Below are 21,373 nucleotides of genomic sequence, written 5' to 3' on the forward strand. Positions count from 1 at the left end.
GTGGTACACTTGCTGATGATCAATTAAGCAAGGGCATTTGATTAGCAACCCATTTGCTACTTAGCCTCTTAATTCCTACGGAAGCAGTCAGGGTGTACTTCGATTTTCACACATGATTTCTCCACCTTGACTTTATTTCTCTTAAATAAATCATGACATGATGTAATATGTGTTGTTGTTCATCTGAGGTTGTATGTATCCCATTTTAAGACCTGCTAAGGAACAAATGATTGCTTTTATGTCCTGATACTGATATGCAAAACCACAGAATTCAAAGAGCACTTTCTTTTTCCCACGGCTGTATTTGTAGCTCCTTCTCCTCACTCACAGTTTAATAAAAATATTTTCCAGTGCTAGAATAAGCCAGCCCTTAAGAAAGCATATGAACAAAAACAGGCTTATTAGTCAAGGTTTCAAATGCACACAAGGTGCTTTGCATTTCCTGTTAAATAACTGTTAAATAAATTAGAGAGAGAACTACCAACCAGTTCTTCAGTGTACAAGAGTCAGAGACACAGAACTATTGTGCATGCACCAGAACTTCTGAATGTAGCATACGATCTCAAGGATACAATGCAAAGCAACAGTATCATCATAAACAGTTTTAAAACTCAGGCAACTTTTTATTCAAAGCTTATTAGAATTACAGCATTTTAATTCATGCCAAAAGTACAGCTTAATCATATGAAGCAGAGAATTCTTGAACCACCATTTCAAAAAGCCAATCTTTTTCACAAATGTAACTTATTCTGGAGTTTTCCCAAAGATGTATTTTATACATAATTGGTAAAGCAGCTCAACTAGCCTAGAGCTAGTCAGTATGCAGGGTTTTCTTTTTAAAAAATAATTAAATGCATATTTTCAATATGCATTCTGTGTAAATATAGATTGAAAAAAGGGGATGTGTTTGTGTGTGCCAACAATGAACTAGGTCTTGCTCGCAATACCAGATGTTGCAGTTGTACGTTTACCTTTAAGTTATCAGTTGGATTCCACGAAGTGCAAAATGTTTTTCCCCTTTCGGGGAAAGCATCAAAGTTGGCATTTGAGGGTCCTTAGCCTTTTTCCCCAAGGACTTCATGTCAATTGTTATGTGCTCGAAAAATCCAGGTTGAAGTGCTTTGCTTTAAAGAATCAGAGGTGGCAAACAAACATAAGAAATTAACAAGCCCAAAAGTGACAGTGTAATTTAAATCCATCTACCGCACTACCTCCCCCCTTTCTAGCTGTTTGCCAGCATTAATACATAATTCTTAAGGATATACAAAAAATGACTTTGACACTATATAAGTATAACCCTGGAAATGTATCTTTATCTTGCGAATGACAAGACATCTGTAATTAAACTTTATATTGGGAAATAACATTCTTTGCTCATTTGTTGTGGCCAGAACGACAAGTCCAACAAATGTTTAAATAATAGGTGGTTGTTAGGACAAGTATCATAGTTTATATTTTTTTATGCCAATAGCCTTAATTTTTTTCTAAAAACAGGAGCATAAAATTATCTTAGTCTATTATGCACCTCTACTCAATTTGATCACAAATCGCTATAAAAGGCACATGCCTGGCATATGATAACTTAAAACTATTAAGGCTATACCTTTTTTTCCGTTGAGTGCTCAAGAGCACTAAGTGCTATCCCTATATCTTAATTTGGGGGGAAAGGGAAAAAAATACTAATCCATATATCTCACACTTGCAACTACTTCCGGAAGCCTAATTTACTAATTGTATAGCAAATATTTTTATCAATAATTGTACTAGCTAGTGAACACAAAACTTGGTATGCAACATTTCAAATGGAAGCAATAAGGTGGCGTTATGCAAGAAATATCTATCTGCAATTAAAATCTTCTGAAGCAGTATTAGTGTTTGCTGTCTTTTACTAAAATGCTACCCTGTAAATATCCCCATTACCAAAAACAAATCCCATTGCTCTAGGGTCTAAATCTGAAAGAAATCCTCAATTGATGGAATGTTACCATGATGCCTAGAATTTGCAAGATGTATCAGTTATAGGTGAGTCCAACAATGTGCAAATGTTCCCAATATTCTGTTGCGAACAAGAAGTGCTACTCAACCAAAAGACTGCCAAGACCTCAGCCTACTAAAAGGAAAGTCAGTCTCCATGTCAGTAGTCACAGCGAAGAATCTGAACGACATACTACCCAGTTATTCTATGCTGCTACAAGGTTACAATAGCGATTTCTAGCATTCTTGCGAGCAATGCTAGGTAAAATATTGATGTTTGAAAAACCATGGTTGCATCACTGTTTACATCCAATTTTTTAAACAAATTGTTTCAACTATTTTCTTTGAACGTACGTACCATTATTCTAATCTAATAAGTTCAGAAAGTGCTTCCTGTGAAAACTTTATCAAAGAATGACAGGAATTCTGACTTTACACACTTTTACATAGAGGCAAGCCCCACTGATTGCAGTGACTTACTTCCACATAATTGTGATTAAGAGCAAAGCCCTAACTTTGCAAATCTAGCTTTCCATAACATGAGCATTTCCCACTCTGCATTATACAGTCTCCTATTTACAAAATACTTTAAAAAGCTTTACATCTGACTTTCTCATACAAAAAAAAAGTGCAATTCTCTTACCCCATTTCCTGGGGCAACAACATTCTTCATAAATTCTACAGAATAGCAGCCTATAGAAGCAAATAAGGTGCTTAGCTTATGCCCAGGAGCTAACTGGTTTTAAGTACCAAATGCAGTACTTTTTATCAGCAGGTCCAGTTCGCCTATTACTGTCGTAATGGTGCCCCAGCCAAGTTGGCAAGCTCAATTAGTGCCAGTGCTCCATGCAAGCGTTCGCGCTGTTCTTGGAGGCGGCTACAGGAAACTGAATGGGCAATATTTTTTTCCTCCTCCTCCTCATCTTCAGACTGAAGATATTCCATGGGATCCTGCTGCTCCTGGTCAGGCTTATGAGTAGTTTTGCTCTTCAACGTAGGAGTGCGCTGTTCTCTCATCTCCCAGTACCTGTCAGTAAAGATGAATGTTAGCATTATAAATAGCAACTGAAAACACTGTAGGCTGATAGTCCCTTGGATTTCGTTTAATTAAGCTAAGGAAAGGATTGGTTCATTCAAACCAAAGACGACTGTGAAGTAAGAAGGAATAAGAAGCCTTTAAAAAATAAGACTTGCTGAAATGCCATACTTAAAATACATCCAACGTGACATGACAAAATGTTCTCAATTCTCAATGCTTTTAAACTTATTTCATTTACAAATTGCTATTAAACATTGCAAAGTATTTTACTAAGAAGAAGAAGAAGAAGAATGTACTCTATATAAAACACCTTCGCATTTTATATGAAATAACTTACTTTGCCAGCCATTCAGCAACAGCTTTGTTCTCTGCAGTTTGCTTTTTATTCAGTCTGTCTGTTGGTTCTTCTCTCCTCAGCTTTGCATATGGATGTTTGGGACAATGACGGTTTGCATGCGTGAATCTGCTTACGCATCCTTATTAAAAAGACAAGACAGACATACCAATAATTTAAACAAAGACATTCTACTATCTTTCCATGTTTAAAACACAAACACTGCTTGGCCCAGAAAACATAACATTAAAAACATACACCAAGTGGAGTTTTTCTGTAGTTAGTGTTACAAAGTAGACACTAGTGCTTGGCAACCAAAATTCTGGCTTACGTGTTCCAATCAGTGTATAAAACTCTCAGGTTCTGGGCCCCTTTAGCTTTCCAAATTTCTGTTGCATGCCCCTCCCCACTTATTCCAAACATATATTGCCCTATGGCCACACATGCTGACTGGCCATGAAATGCCTTCCCCCCTTCAAGCTACATAATCCCCATAGGTTCTTCCTTCTAAGGAAGCAAGGGCCTACACAAAATACTCCCCTCCTCCGTATTCGAGCACACAGCTTCAGCTTTCACCATTTTCAGCGATCCCAAACCCCCCACGCCCAGTCCTAGTGCTTCACTACATGATGCATTCTTTCAAAAATGCTTTCTTTTCACACATTCCAGGCAAAGTAAAGCACTCAGTAGCACCAGTTTTAGCTGAGGAATTAAATATTAGTTGAATACCCCCCTCCCATAGATTTCAATGGCTTTTTAAAGCACTTTATTTTACTGTTAATACTGTTATTTTTTCAAACTAGTAGTACACATAATCTTCCTTCCCTCTCGTATAACACATATTAGAAGCAGGCACTTCTTATTCCCAATTGTATTCACAGCAGTTTATTTGAACAAAAGTTAATTCTGTCTTGGCTCACCATTTTCGGCGCACACAAAAGGTTTTTCCCCTGTATGGAGACGTTGGTGCGTTTTAAGTTGCCCGCTCTGAACAAAAGCTTTCCCACACTCTGGGTAGTCACACAAATAAGGCCTTTCACCTGGGGGAAAAACAATCATGGGGTTGAAAAGGGTATTTGTAGAAATAAAAGCACTGAAAACTCATTCTGAAAAGTGTGTTACTTTTGTTAGTATTGTAAAGCCGTCAAATTTTAAAATGTTTTTAGTTACGTTGAAATACAATTAAGGGACAACAACCAAGATGTACATAAAATTCAGAATGGACCAAGTGCTGATGCTCTAGCTGGAATGCTACTTGACTACACACCTTTAATTAATCTCTCCGATATACATTCTCTGCTTCCAAGTTACTGCAAAAGGTACATCCTATCACGGATGTAGGCAGGATTTTTGTTTGGGGGGAGGGGCAGAACCTCAGTTTGCTATTTTTATTGCTGGGGAGCAGCTGCCCTTCTTTGCCCCCCACCCCCCAGGCTGGCTATGCCCATGCACCCTATATTTCCTCATTCAAACAATTCAACAGAATGGGCATTATTCAAAGTTAAGATTCTTTGAAGTCCCATTGGTTTAAAGTTCTCGCATTGAAAGGAAAATCCTATAGCCCATGGGTAGGCAAACTAAGGCCTGGGGGCTGGATCTGGCCCAATCGCCTTCTAAATCTGGCCCATGGACGGTCTGGGAATCAGCGTGTTTTTACATGAGTAGAATGTGCCCTTTTAATTAACACGAATCTCTGGGTTATTTGTGGGGCATAGGAATTCGTTCATCCCCCCCTTCAAAATATAGTCCGGCCCCCCACAAGGTCTGAGGGACAGTGGACCAGCCCGCTGCATAAAAAGTTTGCTGATCCCTGCTATAGCCCTTTGGAGGGTGCCAGAGATGACACAGCAGGGAGTTCTGCTGTTGGATTTCCCTTCCGCATCAACCCTGAAATCTGAAGTGTGTTAGTCCAACATATGTCAGAACTTTGGTGCTGTAGGCCCGATATGGGGCTTGTTTGGGGGGATGCCAGGGGAGAAACGAGAAACTGCAGAATGCAAAATCATTCCTCCTTCACTTCTGCTCTCCTGGGTTGAACCTAGCAAGCCTTTGTATTGGGCACCTGAACTGCCTTAGGTTCACTCCCAAATCTTAGCTGGCTAGTGGCCATAATTCCAAAGCAAGTGTCAAAAGCTTCAGAGTGTCTTGTTGTCGCCTTCTGCCTGGATCAACTTGAAGAAGCAGAATCCTTGTGACCAACTTAGGAGTTTAAGGAAAGAGAAAAAACAGAAGATGCAAACCAACCACCTACTTCCCACCCCAAAATGACAGGTAATCCATCTTGTGTTTGTTCACTTGGAAGCAAGACCCAGGCCTGGTATAAATGTAATTAAAAGACTATCACAGTATTTCATACTGTGGTGAAGCTACACTGTTTATTAAGAAACAGGTTTACAGAAGAGCAACAAGGAAATACGGAACACATGCAGTTGCAGTTCAGGGGAATTATTTGAGCCTCCCCACAAATTACCGTAAATGCATCTCTCACAAAAAGTTATAAGCAAGGAAGAAACCAAAGAAGCCTCTATTGCATGATTAAATGTGTGAAATACTTGCTCTCATTTCTTTAAGTGTCAGCGATCATAGAGCTGGAAAGGGACCACAAGGGTTATTTAGTCCAACCCCTCACAGTGCAGGAATCATTTGCCCATTGTGGGGCTCGAACCCACAACCCTGAGATTAAGAGTCTCATCCACTCCCAACTGATCTATCCCAGTTGACACCCTTGGAATGAATACTTCCAAGACTACTTCACCTGGATTTCAGATTGTAGCTGCAATGCCATTGTTGTACTATAACAAACAGACGGTATCATGTTATGAAATTCCACCCTATCACAAATTCCAATTAGTTCATAACAAACACTTTAGCCTGTTTTCCTCCAAGACCCATGCTTTGACAGAATATCCATGCTTGATTTCCCCCCTTGTTGACTTGTTCCACTTACCAGTGTGAGTTCTTTTGTGGGCCTGTAAAGACTTTTCTCGTGGGAATACTCTGTTGCAAACACTACAACGAATCCTGCTTGAAGAGTGCTCTCCCTCGCTTATTAGATCTCGGACGGTTTCTGCTCTTGGTCGACCTCTTCTAGTCCCATCCTGGTAAATAAGCAGGCCATTATCAAATGCTTCTCAAGAACTACTATATAAAAGGTGGTGGGGCATTAGACCTCGGCTCATAGGCCAGTGGAGCTGTTGAAGGGATTTCCTGGAACAAAACTACGGTATTCATCAGTCACAACCTGCTACAGCCCAAAACACTGGCATTTTTGTCAGCATCTGTTTGCTGAATGTGCGATCAATACATACATTATATCTAATTATATCATATTGTGCTTGGTATCTTACTGGGCACTTTGCACAATGCCAGTCTGACATTGCACTGCATACCGTCCAACATTTCTCCAATGAAAATAGGGCCATCTTATTCTATAATAATGCTGATAATTTTATTATTTATACCATGACCATCTGACAGGGTTGGCTCAGCCACTCTGGTTTTTATTTATGTTGGAAGCCACCCAAATAAAACATTAAACATTTAAAAACTTCCCTATACAGCGCTGCCTTTAGATTTCTTCTAAAGGTTGTATTACTTATCCCCTTAGTTAAATGCTAGGCTACAACTGAAATAAACAGATTGAATTGTATCTCCTTAGTTTGGGGGTCACATATCTCCATACCCTCCAACACAAGGGCACTTGGAGGGACTGGCATTGTGAAGATGCTCGTGCCTAGGTCAGTGTGTGACTCCCTTATCCCTGCCTTTCTGTGAGTCTCAAAAGAAAAAGAGCAAAGAAAGATGTTAAATTGCAACAGTGTTTGCAGCCACTGTCTGGGGGTATGTGTGTGCCACTTATTCAGGAAACGTGTTCTCTATCAGGAAACGTGTGGTGAAATTTTACACATTACTTGGGAAGACAGGCGAACTAATTCCAGCGTACTGGAAGAAGCAAAGATCATCAGCGTTGAAGCAATGAGTCTTCAACATCAACTTTGATGGACTGGTCATGTTGTGCAAATGCCTTATCTTCTAAAGCAACTACAGTACTCTATTCTGAACTTAAAAATAGAAAGCGTAATGCTGGTGGTCAACAAAAGAGGTTTAAAGTCTCAAGACAAATCTAAAAAAAATGTAGCATAAACACCAACAACTGGGAAACACTGGCCTGTGAGCACTCCAATTGGAGAACAGTCTTGACCAAAGGTGTCATGGCCTTTGAAGACACTTGAGGACGTGCTAAGAGGAAGGCAAGCTTGGCAAACCCTCACAGTGATCAACTCCCGCCTGGAAACCAATGTCCCCACTGTGTGGATCCAGAATTGGCCTCCACAATCACTTACGGACTCATTGTTAAGACTGTGGTAATGGAAGAATGCAGCAGCTAGACTGGTGACTGGGGCGGCCGCCAAGACCACATAACACCGGTCTTGAAAGACCTACATTGGCTCCCAGTACGTTTCCAAGCACAATTCAAAGTGTTGGTGTTGACCTTTAAAGCCCTAAATGGCCTTGGCCCAGCATACCTGAAGGAGCGTCTCCACCCTCATCGTTCTGCCCCGACGCTGAGGTCCAGCGCCAAGGGCCTTCTAGCGGTTCCCTCGCTGTGAGAAGCAAAGCTACAGGGAACCAGGCAGAGGGGCTTCTCGGTAGTGGCACCTGCCCTGTGGAATGCCCTCCCACCAGATGTCAAAGAGAAAAACAACTACCAGACTTTTAGAAGACATCTGAAGGGAAGGTTTTTAATGTGTGGCATTTTAATATTTTTGATGTTTGTTGGAGGCCACCCAGAGTGGCTGGGGAAGCCCAGCCAGATGGGCAGGGTACAAACAATAAATTATTATTATTATTATTTGGATCGCCAAAGGAGAAAGAAGTGAGCATCAGGTTGGGACCTGGGAGGTCCGGGTTCAAACCCCAATTCAGGTGGGTTAAAAATGTAAAAATAAACAAACGCGTATGCCAAATATTCAAGAAGCAGAAGATTGCCGTTTATTTAGGAGTTGTATCGACTGGACATAAGGAGGCGAAGAAGAATGGCAGATGAAGATGATGGATTTTTCAGAGCTAGCCGACCTAATCGGAAGAGTCCACAACCAGACGGAGGAGTATCATTTGGATCAAATTTAATGAATACTTAGTTAAACAGGTTAAGTTAAACTAACTGAAAACAGCTTGCAGAGATTTAATTGGCTTAAGATTTTATTTAAGTGTTGAATTAATAGGTTTAATTCCATAATGTGAAGATCTAAGGATGTTAATGTTTAAGTTAAATTATTTTAAGAACTATGATTTGGAAAACCGTTAAAAGGACATGCAATGAAATTCAACCAAGGGGGAAGCGAGGAAGTCACTTAACAATATTAATAAGTGTAATTTTTAATAAGCTTATGATTTATGTTTGCTTATAATGTTGTGAAAATCAATTTTAAAAATTTGAGAGAGAAAAAGGGGGACATAAGGAGGCGAGGTTGCTACCGTCGTTGTTGTTATTTAAAGGGCGCAGAGCGCGCGCGCCCCCTTGAGCACCGCAGGTGCGAGCTGGTCCTGCGCGCCCAGCCGCGAATTTCGAGCGCGCGCGCTACCACGCGGGAAAAAACGGAGGCGCGCGCGCGGGAGGGGGGAAACCTCTCCATACACACACCAAAAAAACACCACAAGCCCGCTTTTGGCGCGCGGAGGTGTCGTCACCCAGAGCGTGAATCACTCGCGGAAGTGACTTAACTGCACACACACACACCAAATAAAGAGCACCCGAGGGGGCGGGGCCGGCCGGACGTTGGCCAGAACCCTTTAAAAAAAAAAAAAAGGATTCGGGATCCCTTTCCCCTCAACTGCCGCGCGCCTTTTCCTGCCCCGCCCCCTCCCGGGGCTCTTAACCCCTTCGGAGCCGCACTCACCCTCAAGTGCCCGCCGCCCCCGATGCCGCTGTCCGGGCTGCCCGCCTCCTCGTCCTCTCCGCCCGAGCGCCCCGCGCCTCCACGGACGCCGCCGCCGCCGCCCCCTGCTCCTCCTCCTCCATCGCGGAGAGGCTGCGGCGGGGGGCTGAGGGTGACGTTGTGCGCGTTCTCCCCCCAGCGCCACGGGTAGACCATGAAGTCGCTGAAGCCCGGGCTGGTGGGGATGGGCGGCGGCGGCGGGGCGCGGCCGTCGGCTCCGCGGGGCGGCTTGACGGGGGTGGTCTTGATGACCGAGACCAGGACGCGCTTCGGGGAGTCGCCCGGGCACACCAGGACGGGCGCGGGGAGGCCCGGCCGCTCCGACATCCTGCGCCGGGAGTCGCCCTCTCGCACGGTGCGCTCCGCCGCCGCCGCCGCCCTCGGCTCTTCTTCGGTGCCCTCAGGGGACGCCTCAGGGGCGCATGGCCGGCAAGCAGGCAGAGCTTTTCCCCTCAGGGACGCCGCCAATCCCCGAGCAGCCGCGGCCTCTTCCCACACGCGGCTTGTCACCCAGCAGCGGCCGCAACCCTGACCGCCGCCGCCGCCACCGAATCCAAGACTTTCCCGCGTTACATTTCGCGCCTGGGCGGAACCAATCACCAAGTCGGGCGCGGACGTCAGGAGAGTGGCGGGCGGCCGCAGCCAATGGCGCGCGGGGAAAGCGCCCAGCTCCCTCGCTTCAAAGGCGGGCGGCTGGGAAAAGGTGGGACTTAGCCGTAGCGGAGATCAGCCATTGGCTGGCGCGTGGCCGTCTCCGGCCAACAGAATTCGAAAATCTCCCAGGGTGGGTGGGCCGCCGGCATCCCACCAAGGCCCGCCCCCGGCTGTCCTCATGTGAAGAATTGTGCTTGGTACTGATTGGCTGTGGGCTGGAAAGAGGCGGGTTCCGTCGCTGGCGGTTAAATGCGCAGTAAACAGGCTTTGGGCGCGTTTGGCGCGTTATTTAGTCCCAGGCGTCTGGCCAATCACAACTGCCGACGCAGCTCTCTAGGCGCGCTAAGCAAGAGGCCACCTGAGCGCTTATCACGTGACAATCTCTATTTAAATGTAATTAATGAATCAGAATAGGAAAATATGCAGTTGGACGGAAACGCACTTACGTTATTAGCTAAAACTGTGATAAACAAGAAAAGACGTTGTGCCAGTCTAATATATTGGGCTTTAAAGCCCTTGTTCTCAATAGAATGGAATTCCCAAAACCTAGAAGAAAATTGTTAAGTTGTGGGTGAACATATCCGACGACACATCGATTCTTCAATCAGCTCTTGTTTATTCACAGGCCAGAACTGAACTGAACTGAACTGAAGGGTTCAGCCAGCCTGCTTATATAGAGCTCCACTAGAACGCAACTGTAACACTTTCTGTAACTATCCAATGACTGAATGTCACTTTCAATCCCTTATTTGCATAAGTGGACCTGAGTGAAAACTATCTACTGGCCGAGGGTGAGAACTTAACAAAAATGGTGTGCCAAAGTACATTCATCGCAGAGGCGAGATAACAGCCCAGCTGAATCAAACCAAAGGCCCATCTAAGGCAGCCAGGGATTTGCTAGCATGCTCAGCCACGATTCTGTCAGCTCTTTGTTATACGCTTCTGGGACAATGCACTCTCATAGTCATGTACTGTATAATAAAGTTGAATTTAGGATTTATGTAGCACATTTGCAAAGGTTTTTTTTTTCATTAAATGAATACAGTCATAGTTTTTTTTTTCATCTGGAACTCACCAGAACTCAGTTCCGGCACCTCTCAACTGGGCTCCATTGCCATTATAAGAGAACAAGCACCTCTCTTTCTAGAAAAACAGCAGTGAATACAGTATTGTCCGGATATTTACTGCATTTCCTTTCTGTGGATAAGCCAAGCAGAAATTCATTAAAGATGTATCTTTGTTTAAAATCATCACATTTATATTCTACATTTCTTCCAAGGAACTCAAGGTGACAGGCATGTTTCTCCCACACCCCATTTTATACGCTGAACAGTCCTGTGAGGTAGGTTAGACAATCATCATTTGCCATGGCTGTGCTCAGCTTTTAGTAATAATAATAATAATAATAATTTTTTATTTATACCCCGCCCTCCCCAGCCAAGGCCGGGCTCAGAGCGGCTGTTATGTACTGAAATTCTCACCCTGGGCCAGCAGGGGGATACTGTAGATAGTTATGCAACTAAGGGACCAAAAGTGGCGTTCGGTGATTGGATAGTTTTAGAAAATTGTTACAGTTATATTGTACTGGAGCTCTATATAAGCAGGCTGGCTGAACCCTTCAGTTCAGTTCTGTCCTGGCCTGTGAATAAACAAGAGCTGTTTGAAGAATCGCTGTGTCGTCTGATATGTTCACCCACAACTTAACAAGTACGCTTGTGAATCCCAGTGGCTGGAAAGCACAGGAGAAGAGAGTGCTATTGTGTTCAGATCTTACTAGTGGGTTTCCCATAGGCACCTGGTTGGACAAGATACTGGACCGCTAACATGATCTAGCAGACTTTTGCATTCTTAGATTGTGACTGGTCCAAGGTGGGCTTCATGACTGGGAATTTGAAACCCCGTCTCCCAAATCCTAGTCTGACACTGCTACCCCCCCCCCCAATCATTCACATACATATGTTCCTATGTATGTAAGGAAGTTGTTTTGAAAGCTGCAACTTTTAAATTTCTGTCAGGATCTCTCTCTCTCTCTCTCTCTCACACACACACACACACATATACATATACACATACATATACATATATATATACAGTGGTACCTCGGATTAAGTACTTAATTCATTCCAGAGGTCCATTCTTAACCTGAAACTGTTCTTAACCTGAAGCACCACTTTAGCTACTGGGACCTCCCGCTGCCGCTGCACGATTTCTGTTCTCACCCTGAAGCAAAAGTCTTAACCCAAGGTAATTTTTCTGGTTAGTGGAGCCTGTAACCTGAAGCGTATGTAATCTGAAGTGTATGGTACCCGAGGTACCAGTGTATCTGTCTTGGGGTAGTGAGGAAGCCTTGTGCTTTTTACAGATGCCAACTGGAGTTCATTAGCCTGGTAGGTAGCAAGTGATTTGGAAAGCTACATCTATTTGCTCTCTTTACTTCTAGCTATCCTAGGAACATAAATCTAGAGTGGAGGTGCAGAATATACTCCAGGCAAATAAATGTACATATGCAGCCTCGTCCCCGTCCCCCGCTGCTGATTTCAGATTTCAGAGGTTCCAGGTGCTTACCCAGAGTTCATGCTTCTTTTTGAGGCACAGCAGAGACTGGTGACTTTATTTTTTTTTAAAAAAAATATTTATTAAAGTTTTCAATGTATTACAAAAATTAGAAAAAAGAAGAAAAAAAAGGAGTAAAAAAAAAATCCCACTTAACTTCAATCCAGCATCATTCTAACATTCATTAATTTTACAGTGTTTCTGTAAGTAGTCTTTAAATTTCTTCCAATCTTCTTCCACCGTCTCTTCTCCCTGGTCTCGGATTCTGCCGGTCATTTCCGCCAATTCCATATAGTCCATCACCTTCATCTGCCATTCTTCCAGAGTGGGTAATTCTTGTGTCTTCCAATACTTCGCGATAAGTATTCTTGCTGCCGTTGTAGCATGCATAAAGATAATTCTATCCTTCTTTAACACCAATTGGCCAACCATGCCCAGGAGGAATGCCTCTGGTTTCTTCAGAAAGGTATATTTAAATACCTTTTTCATTTCATTATAAATCATCTCCCAGAAAGCCTTAATCCTTGGGCACGTCCACCAAAGGTGAAAAAAAGTACCTTCAGTTTCTTTACATTTCCAGCAATTATTATCGGGCAACAGAGACTGGTGACTTTATGATGGTTTATTTGCATGTACAGGCAATGCCGATTTAGGCGCGTCTGAATGATGTGCCACCACGTACACATGCACAGCACTAAGCCCAGTAGCCCCAAGATGTTATAAAGAGGTTATGAAAAGGGGTGGAATGGGCTTACGCATGCTCTACCAATGTGCATGGAAATCCAGAACCCCTGTGCAAAACGAGTATTGCCTGCATATACAATCTGAACTTACAGTGGAGGGGTTCGCAGCATTAACACCCAAATAAATCTTCTCCCATAGCCACAGCTCTCTCTCTCTGCCTTTCTAGCCAGCAGCTTTTGCATTCAATTTCTAGCTGATATAACTCAACTTTCAACTCTGACCTTTTGCATTTCTAACTAACAGACAGCTAAGTGGGGGAGACCCCCCATTTGTCTTCTTGCACAGAGCCACTCCCTTTGTTCCCTTAACAGTAACAAACTATCTTTAGCAGGGTATTGCCTGGCTGGCCTGGCTACTGCAGCAATTGAATCCATGCTGGATCCAGGAATTGGAAGAGGGGCTCAGGCATCCCCCCCCAAACCTCTAACAATTACTGGCCTATGATTTATTGCTACATCTGGCAGCACTTAATTGGACAGGCACGATTCATACTGTTACAGATCTGGGATACCAGAGTTTGAGTGTGCAAGGGCACCCAGAACTGTTAGAATTAGTGAATGTTAGAAATCAGTAAAGGTGTAGAATTTAGCTGATTTTTGGAGTAGGAAGCAACAGTGCCAGACACTAGATTCAAAATACAGGCCAAACCAGTTCTCCTGTTCAGGAGATTGCTGTTAGTGATGACATTAAGAAAACAAGAAGAACTAAGTAGTGGGCCGTTATAGAACCACCTAGCTGCTGTCCTTCCACCTCAGCTGTGTGTTACTTATAGCACAGTTGGAAGAGGTTGCAGGAGACGTGATGTCACAAAGGAAAAATGTGCCCTTTTTGGAAAACAGGTCTCGAGAAGGGGAGCGAAGAAACTGAAGGGGAGGTGTTGCGCTTTGCAAGGTGTTCTGGGAACAAGGAGGAGGAAGTAGAAATAATTTCATGCCCTGCTGGCTGGAGGAGGAGGTTCCGCTGAGAGACTGGAGGCCATGACTGCCTTTTGCTTTGGACCCAAGCTCACCGAAGCTATGAGAGGAGCAATGAGGGACACTCTTGGGAATGCAATATTCTGTGTCCCATCCATTGAAGGCTTTAGGTGTAAATATCTTTAAAATAAACCGTATTTCTTAAAGGCACTAGTCTATGCTGCAGCGTTCAAAACTCCCATTGTTCTAGGCGTGTTTTGAGACAAGGAATTTCATTAGCAGTTTCTGAGCTCTGGGCACAGTACTGCACCTATGATCTCAGATTAAAACTGCAGAGTGGAATGAAGGGAGGACATTTTTCTGCCTCCCCACTCCAAGCCCCTCTCTGAAGACTGGAGAAGAGACCCTCTTAAGTATATTAGGGGGACAGGCAGGGGAAGCATGGCTTTGTTTTTGCAGTCTTCATATGAGGACTAGTCTATGTGAAAAATGAATATAAGATTTTAGCTGCAGTTTACTCATTTTCAGCTTTGTATTCTTGTAAAGAAAGTGTGCCTAGACATTCCATTGTTTCGCCCATAAGCTAGGTTTAAGGTGCCATTTAGCTCCTAGCTTTCATATCTCAGTTTCTAACATTGCTATGCTGTGCCTCGATTTCCCAACACAAGCCTGTTGCAGAGACTGGGGGTGGCATGCAGCCTTAGTAACAATACATTACCTCACACATGCTGTCATCCTCCACACCTCTAGGGAAGGATTTTCCCCTCTCCCTGACTGAAAAGAAATTGTACTCCTTTCAACCCAAGTTACAAAACATGCTCTGCATCAAATAAATAGTATGGAGTGTGTTAGTTAAGTTCATATTTCTTATAAATGCACTCTAGCCTACTTATTTGCACAGCGTGGCATCCAATGAGGGCTTTGTATTAGCAGAAGCACTTCCGCTATCACAACACTTTTACCAGTCCTCCTTTTCCCTTTGCTGTCCTCTGTGTCATATGTACCAAATATTTAGGAATAGGTTTCAGGGAGCACGAGCAGATGCGCTGGTAGGTGGGGACAGCAACAATCAGGTGCAGAAGTGGCAGCGCTTCTAATGCAAAGCCACTGTTGGATACAAGCCCTATATTTGCTTATACATGTTGGGCATGAGAACTAGAGTAAGGAAAAGGCATCATAGAAAAGATGGGTTCTGAAATGCGACTGGACGGAAGTTAGAAACATAGTGTTGCACAGGTGTTCTGGGAAGCAGTTCAACTATATGGAGCAAGAAGGAGGAGAGACAGATTTTTTTACCCTAGATTGTAGGATTAATCTACACTGGTGAATTATAACATTAAAATGTGACACCAGAGTGCTGTAGAGCAGCGATCTGTGCCCAATGGGAAATTGCACTGGAAGCTATATTTTTAAATAGCGTTTTTTTAATAGCGTTTTCCAGATCAGTGTAGATCCGGCCGTTCTCTCCCTTCCATACATTATAACAGAGACCTTACTTACCATTAGCTGAAACTGAACCTAGGAACTCACATTTTTATTTCACTTTAACCACATAGCCAATGCCAATGTCAAGTATTGGTATATACCAAGTTTTACAGCAAACTAGAGTCTACGAAATACTAACTAGACCTCAGGGACCAAGCCTTGGAGGAATCCCTAGTCTGCTGCAGCAAAACAATTTCAGCAAAAATCTGACTTTTGGCAATTCATGCAAAAATGATGCCAAACGCTTGCAAATGCTCCCCTGAAAGGTTTGGCGTTCGAAACAGAAGGCTTTTTATCACAGGACAAGAAATCAGCCCTCAACAACTTAACCGCCAGAAAAAGATTTTTTTGAAAAAATCCCTAAGCCCCGGGGTCACAATTTCAGCCAAAATCTGACTTTTGGCAATTCATGCAAAAATGATGCCAAACGCTTGCAAATGCTCCCCTGAAAGCTTTGGCGGTCGAAACAGAAGGCTTTTTATCACAGAACAAGAAATCAGCCCTCAACAACTTAACCGGGGGGAAAAGATTTTTTTGAAAAAATCCCTAAGCCCGGGGTCACAATTTCAGCCAAAATCTGACTTTTGGCAATTCATGCAAAAATGATGCCAAACGCTTGCAAATGCTCCCTTGAAAGGTTTGGCGGTCGAAACAGAAGGCTTTTTATCACAGGACAAGAAATCAGCCCTCAACAACTTAACCGCCAGAAAAAGATTTTTTTGAAAAAATCCCTAAGCCCCGGGGTCACAATTTCAGCCAAAATCTGACTTTCTCCAATTCACTCAAAAATGATGCCAAACGCTAGCAAATGCTCCCCTGAAAGGTTTGGCGGTCGAAACAGAAGGCTTTTTATCACAGAACAAGAAATCAGCCCTCAACAACTTAACCGGCGGAAAAAGATTTTTTTGAAAAAATCCCTAAGCCCCGGGGTCACAATTTCAGCCAAAATCTGACTTTCTCCAATTCACTCAAAAATGATGCCAAACGCTTGCAAATGCTCCCCTGAGAGCTTTGGCGGTCGAAACAGAAGGCTTTTTATCACAGGACAAGAAATCAGCCCTCAACAACTTAACCGGCAGAAAAAGATTTTTTTGAAAACATCCCTAAGCCCCGGGGTCACAATTTCAGCAAAAATCTGATTTTTGGCAATGCATGCAGAAATGATGCCAAACGCTTGGAAATGCTCCCCTGAAAGGTTTGGCGGTCGAAACAGAAGGCTTTTTATCACAGGACAAGAAATCAGCCCTCAACAACTTAACCGGCAGAAAAAGATTTTTTTGAAAAAATCCCTAAGCCCCGGGGTCATAATTTCAGCAAAAATCTGACATTTGGCAATTCATGCAAAAATGATACCAAACGCTTGCAAATGCTCCCCTGAAAGGTTTGGCGGTTTAAACAGAAGGCTTTTTATCACAGGACAAGAAATCAGCCCTCAACAACTTAACCGCCGGAAAAAGATTTTTTTGAAAAAATCCCTAAGCCCCGGCGTCACAATTTCAGCCAAAATCTGACTTTTGGCAATTCATGCAAAAATGATGCCAAAGGCTTGCAAATGCTCCCCTGAAAGCTTTGGCGGTCGAAACAGAAGGCTTTTTATCACAGAACAAGAAATCAGCCCTCAACAACTTAACCGGGGGGAAAAGATTTTTTTGAAAAAATCCGTAAGCCCCGGGGTCACAATTTCAGCCAAAATCTGACTTTCTCCAATTCACGCAAAAATGATGCCAAACGCTTGCAAATGCTCCCCTGAAAGGTTTGGCGGTCGAAACAGAAGGCTTTTTATCACAGGACAAGAAATCAGCCCTCAACAACTTAACCGGTGGAAAAAGATTTTTTTGAAAAAATCCCTAAGCCCCGGGGTCACAATTTCAGCAAAAATCTGACTTTCTCCAATTCACTCAAAAATGATGCCAAAAGCTTCCAAATGCTCCCCTGAAAGGTTTGGCGGTCGAAACAGAAGGCTTTTTATCACAGGACAAGAAATCAGCCCTCAACAACTTAACCACCAGAAAAAGATTTTTTTGAAAAAATCCCTAAGCCCCGGGGTCACAATTTCAGCAAAAATCTGACTTTTGGCAATTCATGCAAAAATGATGCCAAACGCTTGCAAATGCTCCCTTGAAAGGTTTGGCGGTCGAAACAGAAGGCTTTTTATCACAGGACAAGAAATCAGCCCTCAACAACTTAACCGGCAGAAAAAGATTTTTTTGAAAAAATCCCTAAGCCCCGGGGTCACAATTTCAGCAAAAATCTGACTTTTGGCAATTCACGCAAAAATGATGCCAAACGCTTGCAAATGCTCCCCTGAAAGGTTTTGCTGTCGAAACAGAAGGCTTTTTATCACAGGACAAGAAAACAGCCCTCAACAACTTAACATCCGGAAAAAGATTTTTTTGAAAAAATCCCGGTCACAATTTCAGCAACAATCTGACGTTCTGCGATTCACTCAGAAATGGTGCCAAACTGTTGCAAACGATCGACTGAAAGCTTTTTCGGTGGAAATAGATGGGTTTTTATCATGGGAAACAAAATTAGCCCTCGATGTCTGAACACCTTATTTTGAAAAAATCCCTAAGCCGCGCGGTCACAATTTCAGCAAAAATCTGACGTTCTGCAGTTCACTCAGAAATGGTGCCAAACTGTTGCAAACGATCCCCTGAAAGCTTTTTCGGTAAAAACAGATGGGTTTTTATCATGGGAAACAAAATCAGCCCTCGATGTCTGAACACCTTTTTTTGAAAAAATCCCTAAGCCGCGCGGTCACAATTTCAGCAAAAATCTGACGTTCTGCAATTCACTCAGAAATGGTGCCAAAGTGTTGCAAACGATCCCCTGAAAGCTTTTTCGGTGGAATCAGATGGGTTTTTATTATGGGAAACAGAATTAGCCCTCGATGTCTGAACACCATTTTTTGAAAAAAACCCTAAGCTGCGCGGTCACAATTTCAGCAAAAATCTGACGTTCTGCAATTCACTCACAAAAGGTGCCAAAGTGTTGCAAACGATCGACTGAAAGCTTTTTCGGTGGAAACAGATGGGTTTTTATCATGGGAAACAGAATTAGCCCTCGATGTCTGAACACCTTTTTTTGAAAAAATCCCTCAGCCGCGCGGTCACAATTTCAGCAAAAATCTGACGTTCTGCAATTCACTCAGAAATGGTGCCAAACTGTTGCAAACGATCCCCGGAAAGCTTTTTCAGTGAAAACAGATGGGTTTTTATCATGGGAAATAGAATTAGCCCTCGACGTCTGAACAACATTTTTTGAAAAAATCCCTAAGCCGCGTGGTCACAATTTCAGCAAAATTCTGACGTTCTGCAATTCACTCAGAAGTTGTGCCAAACTGTTGCAAACGATCGACTGAAAGCTTTTTCGGTGGAAACAGATGGGTTTTTATCAAGGGAAACAAAATTAGCCCTCGATGCCTGAACACCTTTTTTTGAAAAAATCCCTAAGCTGCGCGGTCACAATTTCAGCAAAAATCTGACGTTCTGCAATTCACTCAGAAATGGTGCCAAAGTGTTGCAAACGATCCCCTGAAAGCTTTTTCGGTGGAAACAGATGGGTTTTTATCATGGGAAACAGAATTAGCCCTCGATGTCTGAACAATTTTTTTTTGAAAAAATCCCTAAGCCGCGCGGTCACAATTTCAGCAAAAATCTGACGTTCTGCAATTCACTCAGAAATGCTGCCATAGTGTTGCAAACGATCCCCTGAAAGCTTTTTCGGTGGAAACAGATGGGTTTTTATCATGGGAAACAGAATTAGCCCTCGATGTCTGAACAACTTTTTTTTAGAAAATCCCTAAGCCGCGCGGTCACAATTTCAGCAAAATTCTGACGTTCTGCAATTCACTCACAAAAGGTGCCAAAGTGTTGCAAACGATCCCCTAAAAGCTTTTTCGGTGGAAACAGATGGGTTTTTATCATGGGAAACAGAATTAGCCCTCGATGTCTGAACACCTTTTTTTGAAAAAATCCCTAAGCTGCGCGGTCACAATTTCAGCAAAAATCTGACGTTCTGCAATTCACTCACAAATGGTGCCAAACTGTTGCAAACGATCGACTGAAAGCTTTTTCGGTGGAAACAGATGGGTTTTTATCATGGGAAACAGAATTAGCCCTCGACGTCTGAACAACATTTTTTGAAAAAATCCCTAAGCCGCGCGGTCACAATTTCAGCAAAAATCTGACGTTCTGCAATTCACTCAGAAATGGTGCCAAACTGTTGCAGACGATCGACTGAAAGCTTTTTCGGTGGAAACAGATGGGTTTTTATCATGGGAAACAGAATTAGCCCTCGATGTCTGAACAACTTTTTTTTAGAAAATCCCTAAGCCGCGCGGTCACAATTTCAGCAAAATTCTGACGTTCTGCAATTCACTAAGAAATGGTGCCAAACTGTTGCAAACTTTCGACTGAAAGCTTTTTCGGTGGAAACAGATGGGTTTTTATGATGCGAAACAAAATTAACCCTCGATGTCTGAACACCTTTTTTTGAAAAAATGCCTAAGCCGCGCGGTCACAATTTCAGCAAAATTCTGACGTTCTGCAATTCACTCACAAAAGGTGCCAAAGTGTTGCAAACGATCCCCTAAAAGCTTTTTTGGTGGAAACAGATGGGTTTTTATCATGGGAAACAGAATTAGCCCTCGATGTCTCAACACCTTTTTTTGAAAAAATCCCTAAGCCGCGCGGTCACAATTTTAGCAAAAATCTGACGTTCTGCAATTCACTCAGAAATGGTGCCAAACTGTTGCAAACTTTCGACTGAAAGCTTTTTCGGTGGAAACAGATGGGTTTTTATGATGCGAAACAAAATTAGCCCTCGATGTCTCAACACCTTTTTTTGAAAAAATCCCTAAGCCGCGCGGTCACAATTTTAGCAAAAATCTGACGTTCTGCAATTCACTCAGAAATGGTGCCAAACTGTTGCAAACGATCAACTGAAAGCTTTTTCGGTGGAAACAGATGGGTTTTTATCATGGGAAACAGAATTAGCCCTCGATGTCTGAACAACTTTTTTTTAGAAAATCCCTAAGCCGCGCGGTCACAATTTCAGCAAAAATCTGACGTTCTGCAATTCACTCAGAAATGCTGCCAAAGTGTTGCAAACGATCCCCTGAAAGCTTTTTCGGTGGAAACAGATGGGTTTTTATCATGGGAAACAGAATTAGCCCTCGATGTCTGAACAACTTTTTTTTAGAAAATCCGTAAGCCGCGCGGTCACAATTTCAGCAAAATTCTGACGTTCTGCAATTCACTAAGAAATGGTGCCAAACTGTTGCAAACGATCGACTGAAAGCTTTTTCGGTGGAAACAGATGGGTTTTTATCATGGGAAACAAAATTAGCCCTCGATGTCTGAACACCATTTTTTGAAAAAAACCCTAAGCTGCGCGGTCACAATTTCAGCAAAAATCTGACGTTCTGCAATTCACTCACAAAAGGTGCCAAAGTGTTGCAAACGATCGACTGAAAGCTTTTTCGGTGGAAACAGATGGGTTTTTATCATGGGAAACAGAATTAGCCCTCGATGTCTGAACACCTTTTTTTGAAAAAATCCCTCAGCCGCGCGGTCACAATTTCAGCAAAAATCTGACGTTCTGCAATTCACTCAGAAATGGTGCCAAACTGTTGCAAACGATCCCCGGAAAGCTTTTTCAGTGAAAACAGATGGGTTTTTATCATGGGAAATAGAATTAGCCCTCGACGTCTGAACAACATTTTTTGAAAAAA

At 42.9% G+C, this 21,373-nt stretch overlaps 1 protein-coding gene across 1 annotated transcript; it reads right to left on the bottom strand.

Moving 5' to 3' along the window:
• Positions 1 to 602: 602 nt before the first annotated feature.
• ZNF367 (zinc finger protein 367) lies at positions 603 to 10,327 on the bottom strand. Its single transcript, XM_083403523.1, has 5 exons — positions 9,248 to 10,327; positions 6,295 to 6,445; positions 4,268 to 4,387; positions 3,351 to 3,489; positions 603 to 3,001 (listed from the first exon to the last, which is right to left on the bottom strand). Exons 1-5 carry the CDS (start codon positions 9,611 to 9,613, stop codon positions 2,764 to 2,766), a joined length of 1,014 nt encoding a protein of 337 aa, XP_083259649.1. The 5' UTR covers positions 9,614 to 10,327; the 3' UTR covers positions 603 to 2,763.
• Between the last annotated feature and the right edge of the window lie 11,046 nt (positions 10,328 to 21,373).

The sequence above is a fragment of the Podarcis tiliguerta genome, assembly GCF_965153285.1.
Source record: "Podarcis tiliguerta genome assembly, chromosome: 11".
Taxonomy (NCBI): domain Eukaryota; kingdom Metazoa; phylum Chordata; class Lepidosauria; order Squamata; family Lacertidae; genus Podarcis; species Podarcis tiliguerta.